The 23,886-nt window shown below is 39.7% G+C and overlaps 1 protein-coding gene across 3 annotated transcripts in view; it reads right to left on the reverse strand.

Moving 5' to 3' along the window:
- Positions 1-23,886, reverse strand: part of LOC127446506 (gamma-aminobutyric acid receptor subunit beta-3-like) — a 121,734-nt gene that overhangs the window by 66,841 nt on the left and 31,007 nt on the right. For 2 of the 3 annotated variants that reach the window (XM_051707476.1, XM_051707475.1), the window contains exons 3-4: positions 23,009-23,100; positions 22,800-22,867 (exon numbers count right to left, since the gene is read on the reverse strand). In XM_051707476.1, the coding sequence (XP_051563436.1) occupies positions 22,800-22,867; positions 23,009-23,100 (160 nt within the window). Of the gene's footprint in view, positions 1-22,799; positions 22,868-23,008; positions 23,101-23,189; positions 23,843-23,886 lie in introns of those variants that run through there. The other variant, XM_051707477.1, reaches the window with a different exon arrangement.

Below are 23,886 nucleotides of genomic sequence, written 5' to 3' on the forward strand. Positions count from 1 at the left end.
AATGATACCACTGGGGAGGACCCCATCTACGGAGAGGGTACACAGCAACAGTGGCTGAGGCAGAGCAGAGCTCTGACGAGGGGAGACACAGGGTTCACCTGAGGGGAACCGAACAGTGGAAATGCATCATACAGGATTACCGAGGGGGGAATCACCACATATGGAGCACTGAGCCCAAGTACACAGGCTCACCTGAAAAGGGGTATACCACGAGCACTAGGCCTGGCGGCATCACTCCTCCGCCGAGTTCACCACTGAATAGTGCTTAAGGAATTAAAGAGGTGTCCAGTGTTCACCAGTTACGGGGAATTGTTATGGACAAGATAGCGCACATTATCACATCAAGAGGGGAAAGGCGCAATGCAAGCGATACACCCGACTGGCCGCCCGGCCTACCTGTTGTAACCCCGTAACACTCAGCTCAGAACCGGTTCTATGCGCAGGTTGTAGAACCTTGCAAAAGTATTGGGTGTAGCCCAAACAGCTGCTCTGCATATGTCTGCTAGAGAGGCGCCCCCGCCAGTGCCCAGGAGGACACAACACCTCTGGTGGAGTGCACCCGGACTCCCAAAGGGCACGGCAGGTCTTGTGATTGGTAAGCCAGAGAAATGGCACCCACAATCCAATGGGATAACCTCTGTTTGGAGACAGCTTTCCCCTTCTGCTGCCCTCCAAAGCAGACAAAGAGCTGCTCCGAGCATCAAAAGCTCTGCGTGCAGTCCAGATAGATGCGCAGGGCACGAACTGGACACAGCAACGACAAGGCCGGGTCTTCCTCCTCTGAAGGGAGTGCTTGCAGTTTCACCACCTGATCCCGGAAGGGAATGGTGGGAACTTTGGGCACATAACCGGGCCGGGGTCTCAAGATCACGTGAGAGTGTGCCGACCCAGACTCCAGACAGAGAGCGCCTGCAGGTCCCCTACCCTGTTGATAGAAGTGAGCGCCACCAGGAGGGCCATCTTCAGGGACAAAGTGCTGAGCTCGGCCTACTCCAGGGGCACAAAGGGGGCTCTCTGTAAGGCAGGTAGGACCACAGAGAGATCCCAAGAGGGAATTAGGTGTGGTCTGGGGGGATTCAATCTCCTCGTGCATTTGAGGAACCTGATGATCAGGTCGTGCTGTCGAGAGGGTCTCCTATCCAGTGTATCATGATAAGATGCAATAGCAGCCACATACACCTTCAGGGTAGAGGGAGACAGCCGTCTCTCCAGTCCCTCTTGTAGAAAGGACAACACAGACCCGACTGCACATCTACGTGGATCTTCCCCGTGGGAAGAACACCAATTCATGAAGAGATGCCACTTCAGAGCATACAGCCGCCTCGTGGAGGGGGCTCTGGCCTGAGTGATCGTGTCTACCACCGCTGGCGGAAGGCCTGCTAGGTCCTCCGTTTCCCATCCAGGAGCCAGACGTGGAGATTCCAGAGGTCTGGCCGCAGGTGCTGGAGCATGCCCTGACCCTGAGTGAGAAGGTCCTGCCTCAGGGGAAAGCGCCAGGGAGGGCTACTGCCAGGAGCATCAGGTCTGAAAACCAAGTCCGGCTGGGCCAGTATGGTGTAACCATCAGGACATGTTGCCCATCCTCCCTGACTTTACACAACATCTGTGCAATGAGGCTCACTGGGGGAAACGCATACTTGCACAGCCCCCGAGGCCAGCTGTGTGCCAAGGCATCCATGCTGAGGGGAGCCTCGGACAGGGAGTACCAAAGGGGGCAGTGAGAGGACTCTCGGGAGGCGAACAGGTCCACCTGCACCTCTCAGAATCTCTACCAAATCAGCTGGACTGCGCGGGGGTGGAGTTTCCACTCTCTGCGGAGCGTTACCTACCGTAAGAGCGCGTCCGCTGCATAGTTGAGGATGCCCGGGAGGTGAGTGGCTTGCAGAGACTTCAACGTCTGCTGACTCCAAAGGAGGAGGCGGAGGGTGAGTTGCGATATGTGACATGAGTGTACCCTGCCCTGGCGGTTTATTTTTTGACCATCTTTTATTGACAATTTGGGTGCCAGAGCCCAGAAGGCATCTGGTGATGTTGGGGTACCCACCTCATGCTGACCCAGGGGTGGGAATGGGGCCCGTGCGCACACCTGGGTCAGAGTCGTCAATGAGTGCTGCCTCATCCCTGGGTTGCCCGTCTCAGGACCGCCTCGAAGCCCGTCCGGATGTGTTTGATGGCCTCCGTCTGCTTCTTCACCGTCGAGAACTGGTGAGCGAAATCCTTGACAGTGTCACCAAAGAGCCCCCCTTGGGAGATGGGTGCATCGAGAAAGCGGACTTTCTCAGCGTCACGTATCTCCGCAAGGTTAAGCCACAGTTGCCGCTCTTGGACCACCAAGGTGGACATCATCCGGCCCAGGGTGTGTGCCGTAGCGAGGTTGGTCACGGTGCACAGTTCCTGCATAAGCCCTGGGTCGGTCCTACCCTCGTGCAGATCTTTGAGTGCCTTGGCCTGGTGGACCTGCAGGATGGCCGTGGCATGCAGGGCGGAAGCGGCCTGACCCGTGGAGTTGTAAGCCTTCACCACGAGTGACGAAGAAAATGTACACGCCTTGGAAGGGAGCCTTGGTCGGTTCCTCCAGGTGGCTGCGCCCTGCGGGCATAAATGCACCGCAACAGCATGCTCTACCTGGGGAAGCTCAACATATCCCTTAGCCGCTCTGCCATCAAGGGTAGTTAGGGTGGACAAGCCGGTGGTAGGGGCAGAGAAAGATGCCTTCCACGAATTCGTGATCTCCTCATGCACTTCCAGGAAGAAGGGCACTGGGGCGTGGTGCAGCCATGGGTCACGCTCTGAGCCCAGAAACCAATCATCTAGCCACGAACGCTCAGGGCAGGGCGGAGGGTTCCACTCCAGCCCGATGTTTACAGCCGCCCCGGCAAGCACGGCTGCCAACTCAGTGTCCGCCTCATTCTGAACTCTACCGCCCAAGAGCGGGAGCTCAGAAGATTCGTCTGCTTCTGAAAGCAGAAGCCCACCCTCCGATGCTGCAACCGATAACTCATCCTCGTCTTGAGCCCCGAACGAGATATTAAATCCGCCCTGAGGCGGACCGCCTACCTCGCTCATGAACTCTACCGGGCAGAACAAGCATGCTGGGGGCTGACAGGTCCGCGAGGATTGAGCATCCACATCCAGATTGCCCGCAGTGCTCACCAACACGGCCGCCTCAGTTTCAAAGCTTCACAAAGAAGGAAGAGAGCCACGACCGCAAAGTTCTCATGGGCATGTCCTCACAGTGAGAACATGACCCCCCATGAAAGCTGCCTCAGCGTGCTGGCGACCCAAGCACTTGAGATCTCATGGCCATCCGGTGGGGAGAGATAACGGCTGCACCCAGTAGCACAAAGGCAAAAGGACATCTTTAAAAAGACGCCAATCATTCGTGCGAGCTCTTTTAGAGAAAATATACTCTTTTGGAATATACTCTTTTAACACCTGTGGACTCAGCCGCCGAAGCGCCCAGGGGAAGCACAAACTTGACTGTGCGAGGGCGACCGCTGATATGTGCCGTAAATTCCAGCAGCAAGGAATAAGGTGACGGGGCGAACATACAAACACGTTCATGAAGAACAAGTCTGAATGATGCACGCCATCTCCTTTTATACCCGTATGTCCGGGGCGGAGAGTGGCATGCAAATTCCACTCGCCAATTTTATCTGGCCTTTTCTGAATAAAGCAAAGGTGATTGGGGCTCTCAAAAGTGAACCCCTAGTGTCACTACATCGACACAACGTTGAGTGAGTGACAGACAGGGAACTTTTCAGCGGTATTTACAAATGCAACCGGAAAGCAAGGTGTAATTTTATTTTCTTTGTTACCAGAGCTATAGTAAGGGGGGCCCATCTACCTCCACCTCTATGAAATGGCATATGTAGAAAAAATCAAGCGATAGAGAGATTATGATGTTTGGCGGGTCATTTCATTTATTATCACATGGACAAAAAACAATGTTGCAAATTTCGAAATATTGAGTTATGTTCGTAATTTATTTGGTTCGCAATATATCGAAATTCGATATCTCGTCCCATCCCTATTCATCACTGCAAAGTAATCACACACTCTGTCTCTCTCTCTCTCTCTCTTATACACAAACACGTCCTTGTTTCTCCAATAACTTGCCAAATCTGTTGTTACTAGTTTTGAAGTGTTGTTTTCGAATTAGTAACAGAGGCTTAGGTGCATCTTTCTAACTAGATCCTGTGGCGTAAGAAAGTAGTTCCTCACACAAGGGTGTTTTTCTAGGACAGTCCTTAATTGTTCCCTATTTATTTATTTACTTGTTTGTTGAACTGTTGTATAAAAGCAAAATCACACTCACAATCGTGCTGTATTGGACATCTACCAGCACGGCTGTGATTCAGCTGAAGTGATATTGCTTTACTATACAAATAGGCCTACATGTTTATTCTTTACATGCATAAATTGCATTAGTTTAGAAGTATTTACATTGATATGTAGAACAAGTGCTAAAACAGTACTGTCTCTTTAAGACTACCGGTAGAGTGTATATTAACGAGAGTACGGTTGCATGGCTTCTTTATTTGAATTTACTTCTTTTGTTGTTGTTTTGATCAACAACTGACTGTAAAGAACAGAAAGGATATTTAAAAAAAGACATCATCAATGACAAATGGTATGGATGTCACCTTTGAACATGCATTAAACAGAAAGAGTCAAACCTAAATTTTACTCTCAATCTCTCAAAACTTTTACATCTCGATGCTGAATTTCCCTTATTAAAAAGCTCGATCTTGGGATTTTAAGAATAGATATGGACATCGCTCAAATGAAGATCATGATTAATTGGGAAATCTATATTTTTACCCAGCCCTAACCCCTATTAATTTTATTTTAAGTCATACATTTTGTTTTATAGGTTAGGCAAAGCAAATTCTTTTCGCGTACCCCCTGGATCCTGCCGATGTACCCCCTGGGGTATGAGCAGCACAGTTGGGAAACACTGCCCTACAACACCAAAAGAGTAGATGCTAATTAGGGGATTCAATTAGAATTAGAGTGCTTGATATACCAGACAAATGCAGTGTTGGGCAGTAACATTCTACAAATTGCAAATCCATTTAAAGGTACAGTGTGTAATTTCTGTGTCATTATTGGCACCAAACAGGCTTCCTAAGCACTACCCTTATCTTACATAGTCCCACTAATATAAACCGAGTACTGTTGAAAATGTAACAGAGCCACAATGTTTACACATTTCAGGGAAATCAACCAACAAATGGCTTATTTTATTGTTGTCTCTTCACATCAAGCAGAGATATATTAACACTGAAAAAATAACACCTTTAACTAAATTTTTCAGTAGTGATACAGTAGCTTCTTTATTATGAAATCATAATCATAACTTAGCAGTAGTGATGCTATTTGTGTAGCATTGTCAAATGCTACAATGTAGGACTGGGTAAAAATATCGATTTTCCAATGCATCGCGATCTTCGTTCGAACAATCTCGATATTGATTCTCAAATCCCAAGCTCGATCTTTTACTCTATGTGGCAAACCTCTGTAATGCTTACATACTCTTTTCAAAAACTGTATTTGTGTTCATGTAACATGCACTGCAGTGCATTCTGCACATCATGTACATGCTTGCAAATGTTTGTTTCTGGATTTTTTTATTTATAAATAACTAAATGATTCTTTTGTTACCAATATTAAGTGTTTTTCAGATAATTGTGTTATGAATGATGAACTGCGTTTGCTAAATGAGAATGTTTCAATGTTATGGTAGAATACGCGGATTTTTTAGGCACATATATAGTGTTAATTTTTGAAGAGAAATTAACTGATGTGTCAAGCTGCATGTTGCAAAAGACAAGTGTGTGAAGCGTTTGCAAAAAGTGTACTCAGTATTGAGAAAAGCACGTAATCAACTGTAAAAACTGTAAAACTCTTCAAATATTGTATTGTTACTCTTGGCAAAATATGTTCAGAGGTGCTTTTATTTGGCAGAAAGAAAGAAAGAAAGAAAGAAAGAAAGAAAGAAAGAATGTGCATAATCAGGTGCTCTGTCAACACAGTCCATTAGTAAAACATTTGCTATAGAAAGCAGTTTCTGATTAATCCTAATTTTACTTGGTTTCATAAGACACATCCTCCAAAAACAAAACAGGTGGTAAACTGTTGACCTTTACTGAGTGCATATCTGCTCTTTAAGCATTGTTTCTAAGGCTGTGCAATAGGCTTTGTTTTAATGCTTGTCTGATCCTCAGGCTTATTTTGCCCTACAAACTGGTGGCTTTCCTCTGAAGTGTGTGCTGATATAAACCTTTAGGATCCATCATGACTGCATTGCAGTAGACTGGTAAAAATGTATGTATAGGACACCATTGTTTGTGCATGTGCTAATTCTATATTATTACAAAGGATGAGACTTTTGTGTTTATGTTTAAGAGTGTATGGGATGATTGAAGTAAGCAAATATCAAAGTGTGTGTTAGTCATGCATGTCAATCGCAAGTCTCTCCATCTGTCACTTTTTCTCTCTCTCTATCACTGTTTCTCAAAATATATGAGTATATTAGCATGTCCTACAGCAATGCGTCTTATATTGACTTCCCTGTGTCTTATCTGTGTGGGCTTGTTGATTCAGTACTATTACACAACCTGATCCAGACAAACCAGCAAAGCCACAATTGTTTTGACAACTGTAAAACCAGTGTCACTTCTGTTTAAAAATGGAGTAAACAGATTTAGGTATTGTGCCAACTGAGAGATTTGATACTGACCTGGGGAACTGTGTTGCAGTGGTCACACTAAATAGTGGTTTAGGCTTCAATCATTTATCATTAGTTTAAATTTTATAGCAGTACATTCCAACCACAAGGGGAAAATGGCTAAAAATACAGTGCCTCTTGCTAAATTTCAGGATATGACTTGTCAGTAAAACATTGTTTTTGTTTTCCACAGAGCTTCAAGAGAAGGATGCCTTTATGATAAAATGGCACTACGTTTTGACATTTACACAAATTTCCTTAAAAAGTAACAGAAGAAATGTGAGGGGGGAAAAAACAGAGAGAGATTATTTCCAATCTGAAACCGACAAGCTATTAGTGTAGTGACTGATATCAAACACATGGGAAATGCAAGTGACAACAAGAGGCATGGATTTGCCCCTGCTATTTTCCGATTTGATAGAATTTACTCAAAGCTTGTGGGAATCAGGTTGGAAACAAGCCTAATAATAATAATAATAATAATAATAAATAGTAAATAATATAGTAGTAATAAATCAGCCTTTCAATTCATCTTTGAAGTCCTTATATAGCTATGCAGGTTACTAAATGAAGTAATTTTTGAAAACACACATTCTGTCAAAAAATATGTTTAAAGGTTGTCATGCTTTTGATGTTACAGTTTTTCTCAATTGCTTAGACACTATTTTCAATTCCATGAGCCAAATCTTTAAAATATCATGTAATTTTCCAAAAGAAAGACTAATTTCTCAAAACTATAAACACTATTCCTGTTTCACACAAGTTGCAAATCTGTTAAACTTAACACAAATTCGGCATTTTACGGCATGCAGAAAGCAATAGCACTCAAAAACCCTCACAATGTCATCACAACATGAACTCAATCATAACTCGGTTCTCACCATGTGAACACTATTAATCAGAATTTTTTTGTATGTATAAAAGGGCTACAGGTGAGTATACTGGCCTTTGAAAAAATGTATTCCAACAATTCAGAGAGAGGGTAAGATGGAGAGGCAATAGGAGAGGTGGAGTTCGAAGAGGAAGAGGAGATGGAGGTGGAAGAGGTGACGGTGGATGTGGAAGAAGAAGAGGAAGGGTAAGGAGAACTGCACTGTGTCTTTTTCTCCCACCATATTCCCTGTTTCCACAAACATATAGTTTTCTTCTTGGCATGGTGGTGGAAAGTATACCCAGTTGTTTAGGAACAATAAATGTGACTTTCTTCACAGTATACCAAATGTATTCCAACAGTAATTTACTGAAGTTAATGTTGTTATTGTATTGTTTTTAAAATGGCAGAGGCTATTTGCATTGTGTAAATAGCACCAAATAGCATCTTCTTTTCACTTATGCAAATAGTATTAGATGCTAATTTGCACCCTGGTGCAAATAGTAGCAGATACTACAGTATTTGCACTCCTAATTAAATACTAACAGTATCACTGTAGTGTGTTTATTGTGTTTATTTAGAGTCCCACAGACACTCTACACCAACCCCTATCCCTAAACCTAACCCTAACCTTACCTTACTAAAATTTAGCATGGTTTTCCAACAGTTACCATAGCAGCTGTGCCATCACATGTGCCATCACAAGTAGTATTGCCAAATTTTGACGCCAAGGCGTATAATGGTAAAATAAGTGGGCTACCTGTTATAAATGCATGTTTTTGTTCAATTATGTACATTTTCATGAATTTATTGCCTGTTACTTAAATGTCTTACTTTGCATATACATGTTATCAGAGACACCTGCAGGATTTCATCTGTGGTTACGCAGAGAAACCTGACCAAGTAAAGAAGTGTACCCTTAATGTCTAGGGGGGCATAAATGTTTTTTTTTTTTTTTTTTTTAAAGTTACAACTATTACATCTAAGGTTAAAATAAGCTAATTTTCGATGTTAAATTGTTTCTCCTATCCCAGTTTAATGTGCAGAGACAACTAAAATTAAGTTCCCAAAGAGTGTAAACACTATGACTCATTCTTCTGTTTATTTGAGCAGTTTGATATTTTGACCAGTGGCTCAACCAGTGCAGTATGTTTGGGGTGGGACTACCTGTTATCCGATTATATTATTTTGCAGTACAGTTTGGGGCCACTAGTTGCACAGAAATCACATAATTCAACTTCAAAGTTCACCCAATAATAAACACAAGTAGAAATTCCAAGGGCTTTTTGGTGGGACAGAGCAGGGACCCACTGTTACATTTTGTAAGTTGCAATAATAATAATAACATGCCTGTAGTACCATATTGAGGTATTTAGATACTTTGTTATGACGCTTGCATTGCAAAGTCATTAAATAATCATTATTGATGCACATACAGAGTCCTATATGTTAAACTTGAATTTTACGTAATAATGTTTAATGTGGCAAGGACAATGGAACATTCACTTAACTTTAGCTTCAAAACTTTAGCTTTGGTTGAAATTAACTTCATATTGTATTTTTTGTTACACATCTCTGCTGAAAAAAACAAAACAAAACAAAACAAAAACAGCATAGCTGGACACCAGCATATGTTGTGTTTTGAATGCTGGTCCACAACATGGGATGTTGATGTGCTGATGTTTCATCAAGGCTTTTTGAATAGCTTAAGAAGCATTACCAGCAAAACCATACTGGTCAACTTGCTTCAACAGCTATGTTTTGCTGGTGAGCAACAGCTACATCAGTTAGACCAGCACCAAACCAGCATAAACCAGCATGAACCGGCCTAGACCAGCATGAGAATTTCTCGCTGGTTAACCTGGTCTTTTCAGCATGGATACCTTCCCTGTTGTAGATGCTCTTATCCAAAGCAACTTACATCAATGCTCATAACCCTTTAGAAAAATGGCCTCTTAACTTCTCCATACAAAAGATGTTCCTGACTCCTGAAGCACTGGACTACTCTACTCTGCATTCTCTTGTCTGAAATTGCATTTGGCAGCTCAAGGTTCAGGTTTTCTTTAATTTTATATAGATTTTTCTCCCATGCAAACAACAGCACAGGAGAACACAAAAAGGGAGACAACCGTTGTAAAGCACACAGGAAAAACTTCCTAGTAGCAGCGAATGAATTCCTGAGAGCGTAGATAGGCACTCATCCCCAGAGCTCTGAAACGCAACAGGCTGTGGTTAACATGGTGTTCAAAGAGGCTGATGTCACAGCATGATCTTGCTGCTTGCCTGCAAGTGCTCTGCAGGGATAAGCAGAGAGGCTTTGCAGTGTTTGTGTTGATGTTCTTGTGTCTATTGCAGCTACTAAGACTTTCAAAAGAAGCTTGAAAGCACCCCACAGGGCATTTTGGCATGATTTAAACAGTGGAATGTCCTCTTAAAAGGCTATTCCACCCAAAAGTGAAAATTTTATCATCATTTACTCACTCTCTTGTTGTTCCAAACCAATTTGACTTACTTTCCTGAGTGGAACACAAAAGGTGATGTTAGGCATTATGTTCGACTTAGTCAGCATTTACTTTCATTGCATCTTTTCAACCTGGTCTCATAGAATCACGTCACTTTCCCAACATTTTTGCTAAATTAAATTTACGTGACTCAGCAGTTTCCTGGTGTAATGAACACTACAGGCAGCGCTACAACAACAGTGACTTTTCTTTTCTTTTACACAAATCACAAGTAAAACTGCACATTAGCAGTTCATAAACACTCACTTTTTGCTCTATACCTCACAAAATGAACACTTTTACTATAGTGTCTTGACGGTTGGTCAGATGTTAGAGCGCTGCACTTGCGATGCAAAAGTCCGAAGTAAGAGTCTTTAAGAGCATGCTAGTCGACATGTGAGCCGAAAGGGTCATAGAATGCATTTTTCATGTCACCTTTTTTTTTTTTTTATGTCACTATCAGTAAGGTTTATTTTTAAGGTTTAGGGTAGGGGTTAGGTTTTGTTGATTTCAAACTTGACAGGGCAATAACCTTCAAAACCTCATCTTTTGGGGAAAAAAATTTAACTCAATTTTAGTGCCACATAGTGCACAGTTCACCTTGCAATTGCCACAATATGTGTATGGAACCACATAATTTCATTTTGCAAAAATGCTGCAACAGTCACATAATTTTCATGAGATCAGGCTGATCTTTTCCATGCGATGAAAGGGAATGATGACTAAGGCTAACATTTTGCCTAACATGTCCTTTTGTGTTCCATGGAGGAACACAAAACGTTTGGAACGACAAAAGACTTGGAATGACAAAAGGTTTGGAACGACATGAGGGTGAGTAAATGATGACAGACCTTTAATTTTTGGGTCAACTATTCCTGGTTTTTAGAAAATGTAAGTTTAATTAGATTTACTCAACCTAAAGCTTGAAATAAAGACCTCTGGGTATCAAGAGATAGGATCATCTCTTTCCCTTAGCGGTTAAAAAATGATCCAACACATCTAGATGAGGCATCTATTGTAACGTTAGGCAGCCAAATAGTTTTGTTGGTTTTTGGTCGGGTCCATTACAGCTTGGCTGGGGTTGGGTTGCTGCCAGTGCACTTTGGCAAATTTCAAACCCGCTCATTCCATGACGAATATTTGGATGGCATGCTTTGTGGACTCATCTTTACTCGTTGAGTTTGGCAGACTTTCTTACCCATAGATGTCATTACAAAAGCTGTTTTCTGCTGATAACCGCGTTCCATTTCCTGCTAGAGTCAACTGTGTCTTTTCTAACCCTAACCCTAAGGTTTAGCTAATTGGGTCATGAGCGTTGAGGTAAGCCAAGGTTCGAAATAATGGCCAACTTGCATTCTCCTTTTCAGTGTGTTCCACGGAAAGTAGATGTTTACTTGGAACACACCTGATGAAATGACAAATTTTTGTTTTGCTATTATACAAAAACAACTACCCTGCCCTGATTGTAGTATGAAGCTTTATAATGCCAGTATAGAAATGTCAATAAAAATAATTATCTGACAATGGTACATTGAAAGACATCTTGAGCGAATGAATGTGGCATTAGCGACATTCATGTTGTACAATGAAGCGATTGTGGCCCGGGTAGACAGGGCAGATGTAGCCCAGTCTATACTGAACTGCGCCTGAACATCCTTGCCCTTTTAGGGGCACGCTTTTAGTCTACTCAATTTTATTATAGAATTATATACGACTTTATAAATACATAACTGTGAGCTGTTGTACTCTTTCCATCTGTATGTCTTTACAGTTAACTGCACAGATAAGATTAGATGCCATTTCTCCTGAACATTTATTTGCAATTTAATTGCCTTGCTCTTATTTAAAGAGATGTTATTATTTTTTTTTCAAGTAAAAATACATAAATCATATGTGATTTTATTGTGCAATTTACAAAAGTGACTGTTTGAATAAGGGTTTAACTAAAATTATCAACTCATTATCAAACTCATTTCTGCATTTTTCCTGCTCTCAGATGTCAGATTTACAGCAATATCACACTTCTAATAATGTTGGTATTTTAAAAATAAAAGTGGAATATGCATTCTGTCTCGCCATTTCTTTGAATGCCTTAAAACTTTCAGAAATGTTAAAGCTACTCTGATCGAATATCTTGCATTAAATTTCCCTATAACCTGACAGATACAGATGAAATAGCTGTTGGTCACGAAAGATTCAAAATGGGTCACAATCTTTGTAAAATGGTTTGTAATCAGCAAAAATGAATCTGACTGCAGTTTGTGTGTGAGCCAACAAGAAATCTTGGTGGCTGCTCTCAACCAATGGCATGAGTTTGAAGTGGGTCTACCTGCAAGACAAGGGAAGTGTTTGAGAAACCTGTTTAGAATCGTTATTTTTGCAATTTACTTTGGTGCCAAAGAAATAATTTAAAGTTTAAATTGAATTTGTATTGCTGGTGTTGGATAGTTGGACAGTTATTTTAAATTGTATTGCCATATTATCTGTTAGGTATATGAAAAGAAAATTGCAATGTACAGTGTCTTATGATTATTCACTGTTCAAACTGATCTACCTAGTCGTGGCAACCAAACAAATTGCATTCACAGGAAATTCTCAAAACAAATTTACTTTAAAAAGTGTCAAATTGATACATTATACAAAACAACTTTATCATTCAAACATCATTAAACATTCACCTTTGAACACAAAATGGCAGCTTCAGCACTGTCGTTTTAAGTCAAAGACTTCTTGCAATTATACTAGACATGAGAATACATACAGCATGTAGTAATTTATAAAGCGCCATGCATTGCCAGAGATTTGAAATTAAAAAAGTACAGAAGCATTCTGTAAGAGGCAGCTATACGCTGAACAAACACTTGGATCATAAATATTACTTTTTGCTTTTTCATTTTCCACTGAATGACAAAATGGAATGGAATCTCTTGGGTCTTATGTTTAAGGTGGGAGATTTACTTTTTTTTTTTTTTTCAAACAGTATGGAAAACCATAACATAACATGGGTAAACCCATCGTTTTTAACTTTTTACTGTGACAAAATTATTTGTTTCCTTTCACATGTTCAGTTCCCATCAGAACTAGAATTACATACATCTTCAGACAATTTAAGCAATAGAGCGCAACAGTCTGGTTCCAGAATTAAAGATCCCATTTATAATCGAAATGGAGAAACCCTGGATGTCACCTCGCAGTCCATGCAAACTGTTTTAAGAGGGCACTTAGACCACAACATGGTCCATTTGCCTTCGGGTCATTATGACATACCAGTCACTGAAAGGAAATAGGTTCCGAAGCACACCTATTTATCCTAAAGGTGGAGATAATAGGCACTTACTGAAGTTCAGAGTTAACACTTCTATACACTGATATTACATCTGATTGAACAATTACAGGCCACAAAACCTACTATCAGGCTAAAAATAAAGGGGCGAGAACAAACAAAAGACTAAATATATTAATAATTCCAGTCTCCTTGACAACGCTCTCTCTCTCAGCAGAACGCCCACACAAGCGTGCTGAGCTTTGGGCCAATACCTTGTGCGATGATTCTAAAGCTTTCCGGGCATTCTTCATTTTTCTCTCTTTCACCTCAAAAACCCTTTGACCAAATGTACATGTGACTCAACTGTCAGGTTTAAGATGTATTAAGTTAAAGGAAATCACCAGCATTCATCATAACGAGATCATTATAATGTTTCTGAAAGCTTCTTTGTGTTATGAGCCACACAGATCAATAGATTGATTATTCTAACAGTTTTCTACATAAAGCTTGACCGAAGAGCAGCAGGTACAACAGGAGCTTTATGTAGATATAATTATATTTTCAGATCTACATGCTTTAAAAACAATAATTTCATAAAGCCACCCCCACCTCCCTCTTCACCTGGGTAAGTACCACAAACATCTTCAAATCCTGACTAAAGATGATATTGGTTTCCAGGGCAACCACTTATACTTGGCACACACATTGTGCCAGTGTCAGAGATTATTTAGCAGAGATGGGCCACTTCTATTAAAAGGAATGGGAGAAACTGGAATGCTCAACCAAGAAGCTCTAGCGCCCAATGGTCAACGGATGTAGAAAGGAAGTCCTGCCTTACAGTTAAAAGAGCCAATCACCTTTTAGATACATCACCTGTCAATCAACTGTAGAACGTGCATGTGCATTAGCTATACAATAACTGCAATTACTGGGATAACTGCAATTTTTTTTTTTTTTTTCGTAATATGAGGTAAAGAATCACAAATTATGATACCAGTATTGTCCGATTTTATTGCTGATTTGAAATATGTTCTTTGATCGTAATCTTGAACAACCATTTAATTTTTTTTTCTCCCCAATTTGGAATGCCCAATTCCCAATGTGCTCTATGTCCTCGTGGTGGTGTGGTGACTCGCCTTAATCCGGGGTGGCAGAGGATGAATCTCGTGGTTTTTTATTTGTTTTTGTTTTTTTGTCATTTCCATTATTCTCGATGGTGATTATCTTTGGATTCTCATCACTTTGTTCAAAACATTTTTTTTTACATTGTTTTTAGATATTTAAATAGACATAAATAAAGGCAATTCAATTCAACAAAAACTACCCTTATGTCTAACCATTTTAGAATTAAAATAACATATATATTTTTTATATTACAGTAATGAAAATGTGGGAAAATGAGGCTTCATTTTCTTTAAGTAAAATCTATTGTCTTATTTGGTTTGGAGTGAAATATTACCAGAACAGAGCTCTCCTTGACAGGTTTCTTGAGATTTGCTCTCCTGCATGAAAACACAGTCACAGCTGCAGTATATTGATTATGTTTATATACTCTTGATTTCTGAAAAATAACTCGCTTGCTAACAGCACATTTTGACAGGGTAATTTAATATTGCCTATGCTGGGTCCCTCTCAAGAGAGGCTGTGTAAGCAACATAGTCCGTTAGATGCATTCTGTTTTTTTTTTGTTTTTTTTTCATTTGTATTTAATTCATTTTTATGGACGGGTGTTATATTTGAACACTTTTTCTCTTTTTCCAAACAATCTTGCTGACAGATGGCTTCAAATGAGATTTCATGGCATAATTCTTGTGTTACTGCTTAGCTCCATAAGTCAATATGAGTGTGTCCGTGTATGTGTAATGATGTTCCAACCACTCTGATTTATTCTCAATCCTCATAACTGACCAATACAGATAAGAAGTAAACAGTGACATTTCCGTGTGATCTTTGAACCAAATGAAAAATCTGCATGGTCCCTTATGTAGGCCTATATTATATGTGCAAAGACCAGAGAAGGGGGGTAAGAAAGATACAGATGCTGTAACTGTAATACGTAATGCAAGGTAGACCCTTTTTACTCAAGGCACTGGCCTTTCCCCACTGACAGCATGAGAGCTCTTAGCCTTTAACAGCCCTGTCACTACAAGTCTGAAGGCAGAATTCTGCTGCATGCACTGGCATCAAGATTGAACTGTGCAGCATATCTTAAAGTAAACCTTATTAGACAGAGTATGGATCACATTTCAAGCTGAAGATGTTTGGATGAAATATATATATATATATATATATATATATATATATATATATATATATATATATATATATATATATATATATATATATATATATCAGTTTAAGGAATCACCCTATACTGCTTTTTTTTACTTTGGCATAAGGGAATTTGTACCAAAATAGCAACTGTGATGAAAGGAGCATGAACCTTAAAGGAATGTTCCATGTTCAATTCAAGTGAAGCTCTATCTGTGGCATGCTGTCGATTACTGCAGAAAATGATTTTGACTCATCCCGCTATTTGTAAAAAAAAAAAAAAAAATGTGTTTAAAGTTATGCACTTACAATGGAAGACTTAAACATTATACCTGTTAACATGAGACTATCGCGATATAATCACTTACTAATCTTGTATGTGTGAAATTTAATTCAGTCTCTCAACTCCTGTCATGAACATTTAAAGCCAATAAACCCGGTAACTTTTACACGATACTGTATATGCAAGGATACTAGAAAGGGACACGACATTACTATCTGGAAAGTATTCTGTACATTAATCAAACTCCACCCACAAGATTTATGTTTGTAATAAATAACCAGACGTTTGTTAGAACAGTAGTCCCATCACTAAAAGAATGATTTAGAAAATGAAGCTCACATGACAAACATTGTTGTACAGAAGAATTAATATAAGTGCTTAAACAACAATATGAGCTACACATTTCTGCTTTAAATAAATGTTGTTCTTTAATTCTTTCTTACAGTAAACGAAAGTCAAATTATTTTGAATCATATAATATAAACTATTTAATAAATATTAATTTCATTTAGTAGTATTTTAATTTAATATTCTTTATTTCTTTAAGATTTAGTTAAAGAAATGTTTTCATAGACTTCCACTGTAAGTGGTAATAGAAAGCTTTTCTAGAATTCTGGTGCAACTTCACTATCACCTCAATTCACTTTGGTAATCAACTGCCCAAAACATTATTTTACTGCAACTTTTATAAACAAACTTAGTGTGTAATTTTTTAATGCCAATTGTGGGTTTATTTCTCAAAAAGTGAACACTGTGGCTCTGTGGTGCTATCAAAACATTGTTCGGGTAGTTTAAACATCCTGGCCAGCCTAATACAGCAACAGCAACATTGGCTAAACCAATAGTGTGAGCTTGGGGCAGGACCATCTGTTTGAGCGACCAACGAGAGACGGGTCAAGTGCTCAGGAAACCTGTTTGAAAACAATCATTTTTACATTTTTATTTGGTGATGCAAGTGGTGCAGAAATTACACATTTAAGCTTTGTGGTTCTGTTATGGTTAGCCCATAACTTGCCAAAGCTGAATTCAAGACAGTGACTCTTTTAGAACACAAGCAAAAACCAATGAAGAGATTCAGAGGAAACCCTTGGAAACCAGCAAAAAGAAGCCTCAGGGGTCAAAATATGGCATGCATCTCCATGTAGAAGCCTTGACTCATTCTGTATGCTTGATTGTTGGAAAGCACAAATTCTCCTCTAATTCCTACCCATGTCACCACTGAACCTCTGGGACTGTTAATATGACAGCGAGACATTCTAAAAACTGACGCTCCATTGATTTTGTTCTTGTTTCATAAACACACGTACTAACAAAAATCTTGATGTTGTGTTTCATGTCTGTCTCTGACACATTAGTCTAACTAATGAGGTACACAGTTTAACGTTCAACACACACATGTGCACAAACCTCGCACAAACTGCCTGCCCACCTGACACTCTGCTAGAGTGAGCCTCATTGCCATGGCAGCCAGCTATTTATACACTATGCTGCACAATCAGGCCTTGTCACAGTCAACAGGGGTGTAAGAAAAGCTGAGGATATGTCAGTCAATCAGGACATGTTTTCCTATGATTTACTGGCTAATGGCAAGAGTTAACAGGTTGGACTAATCAGGGGTGGATGTTGATTGTGCAATGCTGTCATTATATTACCTCTATCAATCTATCACACACATCACATACAGTTACACCTGAGGACTTAACAGTCTAAATGTCAACATTTGAGTATTATTGCCTCAATTATGTTTTGTTAAACAGACCTGAGTAATACTGACACCTGTCTCAATCCATGTCAGTAAATAAGAAGTCATATGACGTTTTGGAAACAGCAAATCACTAGTGGTTGACTGCTATGTGTTTTTCAATAATCAATGCCAAGACAGCCAAGAGACCAATTATATATACAGTATATACAACAGTACTGAATATACTTTTCGTATATACAATACAATTTAATGTAAATATTAGGAATTGAGATACACAAAATTGCTAGAATCAAACTAAATATATTTACAAAGCAAAACAAAACAGAACAGAACAACAAAAACAGACACACTATAGTTATTCGGCCATGTAGACATGATTATCTGCCGATGCGGATAATCTGAAAATGTACAAATATCGACAAATTAATAAACCTGGCAAAAATATCGGCCTGTCACTACTATTCTATACTTATACTATAACCTCGAATAAAAGTTCTGGTGTGTATTTAGTGTAAGTTTAGCCCTAACCACACAAAACGAAAAATTTGTGCAAAAATGGGCTTGAGGTACAAGAGAACAAAATATACACCCACTGAGGACTTTATAAGGAATACCTGTAAACCAACTATTTCATGCAATCATCTAATCAGCCAATTGTGTGGCAGCAGTGCAATGCATAAAATCATGCAGATATGGGTCAGGAGCTTCAGTTAATGTTCACATCATCCATCAGAATGGGGAAAAAATTTGATCTCAGTGATTTCAACCATGGTATGATTGTTGGTGCCAGACGGGCTGGTTTGAGTATTTCTGTAACTGCAGATCTCCTGGGATTTTCACACACAACAGATGGAAACGCTTTGTTGATAAGAGAGGTCAACAGAGAATGGCCAGACTGGTTTGAGCTTACAGAAAAGCTATGGTAATTCAGATAACCACTCTATACAATTGTAGTGAGCAGAATAGCATCTCAGGATGCACAACACATTGAAACTTGAGGTGGATGGGCTACAACAGCAGAAGACCACGTCAGGCACTTTATTAGGACCATAGTGTTCCTAATAAATTTCTAGTTGAGTGTATATATATACAGTATATAAATATATAGTGTATATACTCTGATCAGCCATAACATTAAAACCACCTGCCTAATATTGTGTAAGTCCCCCTCGTGCCGCCAAATCAGCGCCAACCCTCATCTCAGAATAGCATTCTGAGATGATATTTTTCTCACCACAATTGTACAGAGTGGTTATCTGAGTATCTGAGTATTGGACTATCATGCCACAGTCCAAATCATTGAGATCACATTTTTTCCCCATTATGATGGTTGATGTGAACATTAACTAAAGCTCCTGACCCATATCTGCATGATTTTATGGAATGCACTGCTGCCACACGATTGGCTGATTAGATAATCGCATGGATGATTATTGGTGCCAGACGGGCTGGTTTGAGTATTTCTGTAACAGCTGATTACCTGGGATTTTCACACACAACAGTCTCTAGAATTTACTCAGAATGGTGCCAAAAACAAAAAACATCCAGTGAGCGGCAGTTCAACGATGGAAATGCCTTGTTGATGAGAGAGGTCAATAGAGAATGGCCAGACTGGTTTGAATTGACAAAGTCTACGGTAACTCAGATAACTGTTCTGTACAATTGTGGTGAGAAGAATAGCATCTCATAATGCTATTCTGAGATGCAGGTTGGCGCTGTTTTGGCAGCACGAGGGGGACCTACACAATATTAGGCAGGTGGTTTCAATGTTGTGGCTGTTCGGTGTATAAATCAGCATAAGACAGAAAACATTAAAGCAGCTATTTCACATTCAAACTCTTTTAAACATTTGAAAAAGATTTTCTTTCAAACAAAAAGGGCTATTCATGCTAGGATATTAAAGAACAAATACCTTTTGAAGGCAACCTGAGGACAAGGAAATTAGAAATAACTGAAATTTCTGAAGCCCTTTGTGTTGTCAGCCACACTTACAGGAAAATCTTTATTCTACATTCCAGGGGCCTTTTATTGAAATTAACCAAACACAAACTGAAAGATGCTTTGTACGACATTTAAGGTGTCACTTTAAGGTCCTTTTGTTGAATATGTATGTCTGCATGTGTGTGCCTGTCTATAAATGTCAGAGTAACAGACATTTACTTTAGTACATGGCAAAATTACAATGGCATGGACTCTTCCCATCTGGGAAATAGAATAATGTGTAATGGACATGTACTGCTCACAGCTGAGAGTGACTTTCTGTAGACATGTGAATGTTAGAACCTTTATCTAAGCATCTTTTTTTCTGCTGTATGAAACAAATATGTATTGCAACAACTTTCATAGTGACAGTTTAAGGTGAAACATTAATGAACATTTATTTACATGAGATCACTCTTTTCCCTCATGTTTCCCTATAGCATTTCTACACTGTCCTATCAAATTAAAAAGACAAAAAGCCCATAAAATAATAAAAAATAAAAAAAATAAAAAAGACTATGTCATTGCCTCAGTATATCCCAAAGTCAAGATTGCAAAACCACGGTCAACAACATTCACATGTAGTATTACATCTGCCTGCTAATTAATTTATCTGTAATCTTTAATCCATGTATTTCTCCACAAACAGTGAGCAAGTTTTGATAAATAGAGGCATACTCAGATAGGCTACTATTTTTTTCTATTTCACCATTTTTATCTTACACAAGCAAACAAAAAGATCATCTCAGGAGGACTGAGCCATTCTATATGGTCTGAACATGCAGTCATGTATACACTGACTGTGCACAGATATGCCTGCGCAGATAATGTTTCATATTGTTCTCTATTCCTGTCACTCCCTGGATGCTTAACTGTCTCACAGAATAATAATCACAGTGACTGCTGTAATCCCTACTGTGCACAGAGGTTTCCCTGATATCCCCACTGTGCTAGGCTGCGCTGAGCTTTGCTGAACTGAGCCACCCCCCACCACAAACACACACACACACAAACTCTCTCTTCCTCCCTCTGCCTGGATCACTGCTATTAACAATACAGGCCAAGTAATCCTAATTTGTACCTCTAAAGAAAGCTAATCCATTATACAGAAATAAATAATCTGTGAAGAGCATACACCATTCTTAAGCTGGAAAATCCTGTTAGTGCCTGCTTGATTACTTTACCATTAGATTTCCTGTGCAAGCACTCTAAGTTCAGTCACATGGCTAACCTCATCAGACGAGCAGCAGTCTTGATTTCTGGTATAAATTGATTTAATATTTCATGCTGACGGGGTCAGTTTCACTCCACAGGAGAAATAACAATAAATGTGGCTTTAGTGAATAATTCACATAACTGATAAGACTAAGTGTGGCAGTGCTAAATTATTAATGATCTTAATATTGCAAAAAAGCACCGATCAATGTATCACTACAGTGAGTGGGAGAAGTGAGTGGAAGGAAAGTTGTGGGCAGAACAGTTGGGCTGAGTGGTATTGCATTACAAACTGCTACAATCAAAGCAGGACACATCACATATGACGATAAGCTGACAAATGCTGAATGATGCAATAATGGTTATTGAGTTTCTTTCTTGCCAATTAAAATAAACACAAAAAATAACTAATGCAAACAAAACATTAATGTATTAAATATTCAAGACCTGGGCTGATTTTCCTAATTTTTCAATCAACATGGACTCTTTAAAACTGATTTTTTTTTTTCTTCGTAATTGTGTGAGTTATGTGACTTTTACTGCTCTAAGCACTGACAGACGTGTTTGTGGTTAATCTGGGATTAGCGCACCTTGGTCAAACTTTCACATTTAAGGATAAGACCACAAGTGACAGGCGACAAAGACAAATCTCTAGCATACATATCCTCTGTTTTGACATGATGGTACAGAAAAGTCTTTGTATCAGAGATGACAAACAATAGTCCATGGAGAATAAAGAGAATAACCATGACAAAAACTAAAAAAAAACTAAATAAATAAAAAAAAAAACGTGGCGAGCACTTTTGACCCACTCATTTCCTAGCATATCATGCTACAGTGCTTAGATAAGGACAGATACTATAGATTTCACCTTGTCAATGTCCATCAAGTTAATTATATGTTTTAATAGCCTGCAAGCAGAATAAACGTGGGTCCAGCTGACTGATGATCATTTCATGTGGCAAGGTTAATAAGCTTCAGCATGTGTCCTTAGCATATGTGTCCATTCCCTCACTCGCCATGTGGGACTCTAAGTTGACAACATCCTCTTTATAGTGCCCAGGTGAGAGGGCTCACCCATCTGCATATTCATTACTGTGAAATGGACAAGGTTGCCATGGAGACAGCTCAGTCTAATATGCTGATGTGGACACTGTCCATTAAGGGCTTTTGATGCTACATTTCTGACAGTTATCATCAAGCCTGTGTAGCCTGCTAAAAGTCAGAAAAGGATCAACAAATATGACACAATAAGCATAGACTTCATATAGTATCTACTCACGCTCTAAATAAAACTTTTACACTATTTTGTAAACATGTGCACAACAAGAAAAAGTTGGTTGCTGCACATCACTCCACTCCACACAGTCAAGTAAACAACATATCTGTGTGCAATATCCATTTGTGAACCAAAAATTTAAAAAGCACTGTCTTCTTAAATAGCGCTTCAGTCAGTAGTCCTAGTCCATTTTGGGTAACTTTTACTGATCTAAAGTGCACCCTTACAGTTTTCAGTCTTAAACCAAGAGGGATATACTTCCAACTTTTCATGGTAACAGTGATCACAAATCATGCTAACTTTGTTACTGATCTGCACTGCAATAGCACTAACTTAACATCACTTCTACATGCATTTAGTACTGAAAGGATTATTATTATTATTTTTTTATTAAAATCGCCTTACTAAACACTGAATAGACAGTAGTACACACTAATCGGTCTGATTTCAGCACCATGGACAGTATAATTGAAAGCTCTGTTGACTCTCTCAGGCTATTTCCAGCACACATTAATGAGAAACCACAATAATACAAATTATTTGAGCATATCACCATTACAATTAGCGTCATATGCTGAAGTTTCTCATCATATTGTTAACAGGTAGGTAGCGTCTGCAAAGGTCCACATATATGAATCTATGCAGAACTTGTTCATTAACTAATCAAGGATTTAAACAGTGTAAAGGAACACATACCATGTTGACCTCAGACACCATGTCTATGCTCGCCACGTCGATGCTCATCCCAACCGCCACCGGTGCACCTTAAACCAGAGGAGAAACTTAACCGTGAAGTTCACTGAAACCATTTAATTGTTTTTTTAATAGACTACATTTCTTCTGGTAGTCGTGAAATAATTACGTAACAGTCAAAGTAAGGAATAATAAAGTGAGCAACGTCATACCTCCAAAGTCTGGTCGAAGACGAATATCATAGCCTTTCAACAGCTTGTCTACTGTCTCTTTGACGAAAGACATGTTTCCTGGTTCATTGGCGCTGAAAATAAAAAATAAAGAAGGTTATTCCGGCATAACAGAGAGCCCAGGAGGTCCATGCTCTCGCGCGTCTCCACCAGCTCGTCTTACCTTTGGGCACAGCACACTACTGCCACAATTACCGGTAATGAAAGAACACCAAACAGCCTTCGTTTCTGTTTTCCAAACATTCCTTATACTCTTTCAGACAAGGAATCGAGTGACAAAACGGACGTTGTAAGGTTTCCTTGCGTTGGTAACAGGTTACGTTATTCCATCAGTAGGTCTATGCTTAAGAAGTCATTGATGACTACAATTACTGTCAAGCACGCGCAAACAATTCGTTGCGGTCCGTGTTTTCGCTTGTTATTTGGATAGGTGCTCGGCAGATACAATGCATTTTGCCCAAGACACTACCGGAGCTTGCAGCAGGGGAGTCGGTGGTTAGGGTTTAGCCAGATCTCCATCCTTCGGTTTTAACGTCCGTTGCTGTGCTGTCCCGAATATACAACCTCTGTTGAAGTCAGAGTCTTAACGCCTCTTTTTTGGCTAGAGCTAAAAGCAAAGGGAGGTCTTGACTAGTCAATTGGGAAAAACTGAACTATTGCTCAAACACATGCAACAATACATGCTTCTTATCAACGGTTCTCATGATCCACTGCCTCCGGGAAAACGTGCGAATTGGAAACTGAAACTGAAATATCGGCTATTGATTTCGGCGACAGTGACTGAACCTTAACGACCATGTAGACCGGAGTGTGATGAAATTGACATATGAGCACGAGGACTTCGCTATGTAAAGTGCTCA

Source organism: Myxocyprinus asiaticus, chromosome 9 (genome assembly GCF_019703515.2).
Source record: "Myxocyprinus asiaticus isolate MX2 ecotype Aquarium Trade chromosome 9, UBuf_Myxa_2, whole genome shotgun sequence".
NCBI lineage: Eukaryota > Metazoa > Chordata > Actinopteri > Cypriniformes > Catostomidae > Myxocyprinus > Myxocyprinus asiaticus.